We start from the raw sequence: 8,629 nt of genomic DNA on the forward strand, positions 1-8,629 counted from the left end.
TGCGTGCAGGAAAACAGACACCACCGACTTTCTTTAAAAAGAGATGACATCTGAACGGCATAACAATAAAAAACTGAAACTATGTAAAGCGGTGTGACGGCATTCCTCCGGGGCGAGCAGGCCCGTGTTGTACCTGGAGGAAGGTGAGCAGCTCTCAGGCCTCCTCCCTCATGCTGAGAAGGGAGGAGAGGGCTGACTAGAGATCAGAACAGGAAGGTCTAGTTGCATAATAGATCAGGAAGAGACTGCTGTGAACTGAGAGGGACTCAGGTGGGGAGCTGCTTTGAGAGAGACCCAGAGAAAGCCATGGACAGGAGGCCGGTGAGTGCTGCTTGGGGAGGGGGCATGGAGTGTGTACAAAGAAAGGGGGGCACCCGAGAAAAGTTCACAGAGACCTGGCGTGTTGGAAGCCTCGAAAGTAACACTTTGCAATACATTTATGTTGTGTCTGTGAGATCCCTGTGTGGCAACAAAGTATCTCCTATGTATAGAACTTTCTCTATAGTGTAGTCTCTATAGTATAGATTCATTGTATCCTTGTCTTGTAACTGTACCGCCTCCCTTTATGTTGTAAAGTGCTGCTCAAACTGTTGACGCTATATAAATCCTGTATAGTAATAATAACATAATAGTACATAGTAGTAATAATAACAACAACAATAATAATACAATATCCAGGAGAACTCTTGTGTTTACAAACTGTGACAACGTATCTACTGTGTAAACTCCATCCATTAGGAAGCTAGAACCGTGTGTTTAGTACCCCCTGAGCCCTCCATGAGGTATGAGTACCACTGACTGTACTCCAAACTGCTTGTGATCTGATGATCGGGGCCTGGGCGAGGGCACCCATCCTAATCAGATCAGTCTATGATTGCTTATGGCAAAAAAGGCAATAATTGTATCATTTCTCTTTCTTTTTTTTTTTTTTTTGGACTACAAGTTTCAGCATAGCTTTTGGGAGGCCTTAGATAGATGTTGACCAAAAAATGACTGACAGAGAGATGCGTGCCTGTACTCAAATTTGACAATATCAGCTTCTGTGTCTTGTCATTCAGCCTAAAAATAAATGCAGCACGAACGCGGCCAATGACATTGTCTCGTGTTAATGAGATCAGGAAACGTAGATTGTGATGGCAGAAAATAACCAAGTGGTCTGTTGAGCCCGTCAGTTTTATTTATATATACTGTGTGTGTGTATATGTATGTATGTATATGTATATGTATATGTATGTATGTATATATATATATATATATACTTTAGATTTACCAAAGCTATGAGGACCTATCTAATCCCTCCAATCAACCAAGCTCTTGGACTATGTAGTTGTCAGTAGATCTAAAGGAGATTGTAAAATGACATTGTTATGTGTGTTGAGCTTCCGTGTAGATACATGTTTGCCCCAAGTGTTTAACTGGCTCAATACCTCTGCTGGAAGTCTATTCCAAGCATCAACTACTCTTTTGGGGGAAAAGAATACTAGGTTTAAACCATTGGCACAGATGCTTGACAGCTCCTGTTCTCACCCCCTGGGGTAACCCCCAATATGTGGGTCATCACCTGATGTCATTATGGACCACCAGTGGTATTTTTAAACCATTTATGGCCTCCCTTGGCTACCATGGTAGGCCAGCTGTACAGTCACGGGTTGCCTAAGCCTGCTATACACCTTCCTATACGTCATGATGACTAAACAATCATCACCTATTGCAATAAAGTTATTTATATATCTTTTCTGTGATTGCAATGGAACTAGATGCCCCAGCAAGGCTCGTTCTCAGGTCAGCTGATGTGTAGGGGGGGGGTCACAGATTGCTCTCACCATATTGCGCAAGGTGCAGTGTGGTACTAACAAAGGAAGTGGCAGCTTGTTGGACTTTGGAGCAAGCTGTTGACACCAGATTACAGTTTATGGCAGACAGAGGGACCTTGTGTATACAGCAGGCTGATGGGAGCGATCAGTGCTGTGTGTGTGTTGTTAGGGACAAGGATTATAACTGAATGCTCCAACTCTATATACATAAAGTCTTTGTCTGTGATTATCTCATGCTGCTGACATTGGACCTGCTGCATGCTACGTTTCTGAATTACACTGAATTCTCTGTGTTATGTGTAGAAGGCCATTTATGAACGCCCACCCTTCGCCACTTTTAGTGTGGTGACAATGAGTGTGCAGATTCCTCCACTGTGTAAATTGAGACATGTAGAGTATTGGTTTATGTATACAGGAAGTATCTCAGATCATTGTTATAGAGACCGTTGGTCTTTATATATAGTCTTTCAGAGTTAGGTGCTCCTGGCGTCGCACGAGTTAACGCTTGCTTCTGTGACAGTTAAAGCACGGTAGAGTTTCCAGGACCTAGATTAGGTGTGTGCGCACGATGACGTCAAGGCGGTGCGTGACGGTGACACATAGGGCAAGCAGTGTCTTGGCACCCTTTCACTTCCAGAAATGGATTAGCAGGTATCCGGTCTGTAGTGCCAAGGAGACGTGCCCCGTCCATAGGCTCCAGATGTCTCCGTCATCCGATCATGAATGCTTATTTAGTACAGTAACTCATAGAAACAGTTCAGAATGCTGCTTTATGGATCTAAATGCAATACAAGAGAATTTGTGGTCCCTCTGGGGTAATCTACACTGTTTTTTAATTGTTCTTCACTGAACTGATGTCACTTTGAACTACCAGTGGTCCATTCATGCCATCCTCTGACTACCAAGATAGGCCAGTTGTACAGTCAAGGTTTGTCTAAGCATTCAGAATGCTGTTTCATGGAGTAAATGTAATAAAAGGGAATTGTAGTCCCTGTGGGGTAATGCACACTGTTTTTTAATTGTGTTTTATTGAATTGGCCCAGTGGACTGTTGTCACTTTGGACCACCAGTGGTCCATTCACGCCATCCTTTGGCTACCAAGATAGGCCAGTTGTACAGTCATGGTTTGTCTAAGGCTTCAGAATGTTGTTTTCATGGATCTAAATGCAATAAAAGGGAACTGTGGCCTCTTGGGGGAACGCACACTGTTTATTAATTGTGCTTTGCTGAAGTGGCCCGATGCCACTTTGGACCACCAGTGGTACATTTATGCTGCCATTTGGCTACCAAGATATGCCAGCTGTATAGTCATGGGTTGTCTAAGTCTTCAGAATGCTGTTTCATGGATCTAAATGCAATAAAAGGCAATTGTTGGCTCTCTGGGGTAATATACACTGGGGGAATTTACCAAAACTGCAACAGATAAAATCTGGAGCAGCTGTGCACGGCAACCAGTCAGCTTCTCTCTTCAGTTTGTTCAGTTAGGCCTTGTTCACACCAAGCGCGTTCCAGGAGCAGAGCAGAACAGTTACAGACTGGAGCAAAACTGCGTCTAATGTATTCCAATGGTATTTTTAGCTCCAGTTCACATCGCAGCGTTCCGTTCCGGAGCATGTAAAAAAACTGCAGCAGGCCCTATTTTACCTGCTCTGGAATGCATGTAAACACATAAACGCATGTAAACACCCTGGAACGCACTGAAAGCCCATTTTAAACTTTAAAAAAATTATTATTTTTGAAACAAAAACGGCCTGGAACGCATCAAAAACGTGGCAAAAATGCAGCCCAACCCACTGCACTGCGTGTGCAGAAACTCATGCAGATCTTCTCTGCATTTGGTGTGAACAAGGCCTTAAGGTGCCCATACACTGCTCGATTCTCGTACGAGAATCGCGGGAAATCCCGCGATCGTATGAGAATCGAGCAGTGTGAACGAAGACGTGCGACCGTTTCTACTGTACGGTCGCACGTCTTTTGTCTAAGGAGCACGCTTGAACGGTGCTCGGGAGACAAATGCCGAATGGGCCGGTGTGCGCACGTGCACACTGCCCGTTCAGCTTTGCGGTCATCGGAAGCCCGACCCTCAGCGGGGCGGGCTTGTGATGATCGAGAGTACGATCTGCCTGTCCAAGATGGGCAGATCGTACGTTTTTTTTAATTACTTTACAACCCTCGCAAGACTAAGGTCTTGCGATGGTTGTAAAGTGTATGGCCACCTTTTAAGGTGTGAAAATAAATGGGTGGATGCTGATTGGTTGCCATGCCAAGCTGCTCCTGATTTTGTCTGCTCCAGTTTTGATAAATTCCCTTCACTGTTTTTTAATTGTGCTTTACTGAATGGCCCAGTGGACTGATGTCAGTTTGGACCACCAGTGGTCTATTCATGGCCTCCCTTGGCTACCAAGATATGCCAGCTTGTACAGTCACGGGTTCTCTAAGCCTTTTAGAATGCTGTTTCAAGAATCTAAATTCAATAAAAGGGAATTGTTGTCTCTCGGGGGTAATGTACATGTTTTTTTAATTAAGGTTTACTGAGTGGTCCCAGTGGACTTGGAAGCCCCCATTTACGCTCGAGCAGTTTGAAACACATTTCCACAAGCGCTTCAACGTTTGACATGCAGATTTGCATGACATTGTATTATTGTGCGCGTTCACATCTGAGGCGCGGCGCTTAGAAAAAGTACAGGAGCTTCATTGGGACGTGATTGTACATTTTGGCCCCAATCAACTTTCCATTGCTGAAACAAAAGCACTCGAGACTGAAAACGTACTAAAAACACATGTACAAATGCGCAACAAATGACTAAAGACGCCGACGCTCAAGTGTAAATGTAGCCAACAGCCAGCTGAACTGTCAGTTTAAATTTGCTATATACATTCTAGATGCATCAAAATAAACCATGTGCCATGTATCACAGTTCCTTTTCTTTAGAAAGCAGCCACTGCATGAGTAGAAAAGCCCATGCCCTGCGTGCATGCTGTAGAGAAAGGACCATGTTCTCTGTGTGGAAGCAGTGGCCTCTCTGCAGAGGTCTGACATGCCCCTCTGCTGGCTTAGAGCTAGAGATCTCCAATCAGCAGGAAACATGAGCTTTGCTGATTTGCATAGCTGTAGGTTTGACTTATCAGGGTGTGTGGGAATTCTGCAGAAAGCAAAAGACCCACTTTGCTGCTGGCAGGGCATAGTCCTTTCTACGTAGGCTGTGGCTGCTTTCTTAAGAAGACACACCTTTTATTTATGTTTGCTATGTGCCTGGGGTTCAGCTTTAACACTGAAATTTAACCTAATGTTAACATTTTATGCTATCCCTCCAACCAACCTTATCCCTTAACCATGGCAATTAACCATCAAACCCTTGAGCAAGCACTTTCCATAAACATCTTTTCTATTGGTCTGTAATTTTGGGTGTGTTGTCTTGATTTCGTTATGCATAGAGGAACTTAGGGCCATGCAAGGGGAACCATGACGGCCCAGAGATCTATCATTTGCTCTAAACACCTTACATGGGTATCAGGCATGCTTGTTCTCATCGCTAACATGTTCGAAAATCTCGGTGACCATGGAGCACTTTAAGGGCCATTGACACCATTGCAGTGATTCAGCCATTATGGCAGCCCATTTATCTCAGGGACTTAATCCTCCTGTCCCATCGCACTCCTGACCGGACAAAAACCCAAATCCATCTGGGTGGGTGCGGTAGTGACAACGGATGCCTCCGTGAAATGTAGATCGATGAAAGTAGTCACTCGCACTCCATGATATTAAAGTCAATGCTGTTTATTGACTGAGATAACACACATCTCCTTAGCGACGTTTCGAGTCCATGCGGTCCCGTCCTCAGGCAAACAGGGGTCTGCTGTAAAAGGGGAATTTGATGATCCCTGCTGAATTTCAAAGTCAACCTCATTTTGTAGCGATGTCGGCCATCTTAAGAGAGACATCCACTTTAAAGGAGAATTATAAGGCGAGTGATTTTCACTCAACCTCATAGTTCGAGCCGACGTGTGACAATGGAATTGTCACACGTCGGCTCAATAGATCGGGAAGTGAGCGAACACATACCGCCGCTCGCTCACTTCTCGATCATGTCCCTGCAGAGAGCCGTGACTGTCACTCATGGCTCCCTGCAGGGATTCCCCCCGTCCTCGCTCCGATCCTCCAGCGCTGACTGGAGGAACGGACGGGGGAGGGGGTGGGCACAGCTGGCTCTGCCTCCAGATAGGCAGAGCCCGCTGTCAATCACGCAGCTGGGTGGATCTCGACAGTAATGTCGGGATCCGTCCCAGCTGCGGCGGTCTCAGTATACCGCGAGCTGTAGCTTGCGGTATACTGAGCTTTGGGTAACGGGAGGACGCTAGTTTGTGTTCTCCAGTGACCCTTAGGAGCACTATGGGGAAAACACTGAACCCATAGTTCTCCTTTTTAAGCAATGTACATATGTAAGGATATTTCATAGTAAACATGTTGATGAGTTATGAAGGGTAATTTCCAGAAACATCACAAGAGGGGAATTCTACAATGTTACATTAGGGGAACATTGCCAAGGCCATGTACACCCACCTTGCCAGCCTATCTTGGAGAACCCATCTGGATGAACATGGATTTCTGTAACGCTGTTTGATGATTGGATAAATATGAAGTAATTAGTTGCTATAAACCAATGATGTTTGAGCTTACTTTTATCTTGATTTGCAAAATGCATAAAACTATACGATCATAAGGGGCGATCAATGCTCCTCTGATCCCTCACTCATGTCAAATAAAGCCTTGTCTGATTTGAAGCTGCTCACAGACGTTTCTACATTGGCTTCTTACTGATCCTGGTAAATGCACTGAAAAAAATTGCATGTAGAACTTTTGACCGAACACTGCAATGCATTAACTGGGCCTTGCACTGTGCTGCAAGGTGCATTGGGGATCCAATTAGAATGAATGGCACTACATTGCGCCATTGCACCTACAGTGTGCGTTACCTCAACGCAATATTCGTAATGGGCCCCTAAAGCTTTCGTGGTTCTGGCGGTGCTGTGATTGTAAGGATGTTGTGTATGACTCTCGACTGGGCTGTTGACACTGATTTGAGATCTGCCTGTTAATGGCTAATCTTGATGTAGTATTCCACACTTAAAGGATAACTGTGCTTTTATACAGGTATCCTTTAACTTACCCCCACCCCCAGTACACACCAACATCTTATACTTTCCTGTCCTTGATCCTGCTAGAACCACGCTGCGTAGCCTAAACTCTCCCAATGGGTTCCTTACTACTTCTGGAGAATAATCCCCTTCATTCCTTTGAAGAGACAACCTTTTGTTGGGACTCATAATAGATGGGCTCCCTGAAGGCATGAATGGGATTTTCTGCACACATGCAGACATGAAGGACTGGCCAAGAGAGATTGTGTCTCCCCATGGACAGTGGATCTACCGTGTTTCCCCGAAAATAAGACACTGTCTTATATTTTTTTGGCTCAATAAAACACACTGGGTCTTATTTTATTGGTCTCTAAAATATACCATTTGAAGCATTTGTTTAATCTATTTGATAAGTACAAAAAAACTTGTGGACCAATTCAGATCTGTGTGTCCTGCACACTTCCTGTCTTATCTCAAACTGCCTTCATAGTTCTTATCTTCGACTACAGAATGATGGTAAAGATCTGAGAGTGGGAGTGGTTGAGTAGTGTAGCGGAAAACAACTAGCCAGGTTGGATGTCCACCAAAGACTGTAACCCAGTCATGGTAGTACGGATGAAATGGGCTACTTCAGCTACACATATGAGCCTTGTAGACTGGGTTATTCACTGGTTTCTTCTTGCTCTTGGGAACACCAGCACTGATTATCTCCCTCTTCCCAACTTTGGATATTCAAATTTCTGTTGAACTCTCTGCTATATAAAATTAATTTTGTAAGCTCTTAAGCTCCATAAACATTTTAGACCCAGTGATTTCACGGTAGTTGGTAGGCTTTCCCCATTTCCTGCAAGCACCCAAAAAACTACTAGAAAGGGTTGTAGTGTGTGTGTGTGTGAGAGACCCCAGACTGGCATTTACCTGCTATGATTAACCAAGCCTAACGGTGATTGTACAGCTTTTACAGTCATAGACCATAGACCCAACCAAAGTCTTTAGGTGGCCATACACTTTACAACCATTGCAAGACCTTAGTCTTGCGATGGTTGTAAAGTAATTTAAAAAACGTACAATCTGCCCATCTTGGACAGGCAAATCGTACTTGCGATGACCGCAATGCTGAACGGGCACACACCGGCCTGTTCGGCATTTATCTGCCGAGCATGCCACAAACCAGCCGAAAATCTTCGAACATGCTCCTTAGACAAAAGACATGCGACCGTACAGTAAAAACGGTCGCACGCCTGCCATACACTTTGCGATTATCGTACGATCGCGGGATTTCCCGCGATTATCGTGCGATAATCGCACAGTGTATGGGCACCTTTTAATCAGATTGCTTTAATGTGCATTTACTGCAGAGCTAACAAAGAGGAGGAGGAGAGTACAGATGTATTCAAGATAACTAATAATTACATAGATAATGCACACCACCCAGAACTAGTTTTGTCTTAGACGAGATGGCCTTGAGGGAAGTAGCCAAATGGTCGTTGCAAATTGTAAAGTCCTAGCATTTCTTGTAATGTTTAAACAAATCCATGCTTCCAGGAAGGCACTGAGCTAACAGAATGAATAAAGAAATCCCTTCAAGGTCTATTGTGTGATGCAGATGCCATGTATAATGCCAATGTATCACAGATGCAGTCTGAGTGGGGGACATGGGGGGGGGGGGGGTTTTTTTT

General features: G+C 44.5%; 1 protein-coding gene across 2 annotated transcripts in view; it reads left to right on the forward strand.

Annotated features, from left to right (window-relative positions):
• Positions 1-228: 228 nt before the first annotated feature.
• Positions 229-8,629, forward strand: part of VAMP8 (vesicle associated membrane protein 8) — a 32,536-nt gene continuing 24,135 nt past the window's right edge. The window contains exon 1 of one of the 2 annotated variants that reach the window (XM_018555816.1): positions 229-321. In XM_018555816.1, coding sequence (XP_018411318.1) covers positions 307-321 — 15 coding nt within the window. In that variant the 5' untranslated portion in view covers positions 229-306. Of the gene's footprint in view, positions 333-8,629 lie in introns of both variants that reach the window. The other variant, XM_018555817.1, reaches the window with a different exon arrangement.

The sequence above is a fragment of the Nanorana parkeri genome, unplaced genomic scaffold (genome assembly GCF_000935625.1).
Source record: "Nanorana parkeri isolate BGI_ZX_2015 unplaced genomic scaffold, ASM93562v1 scaffold214, whole genome shotgun sequence".
Classification (NCBI taxonomy): Eukaryota; Metazoa; Chordata; class Amphibia; order Anura; family Dicroglossidae; genus Nanorana; species Nanorana parkeri.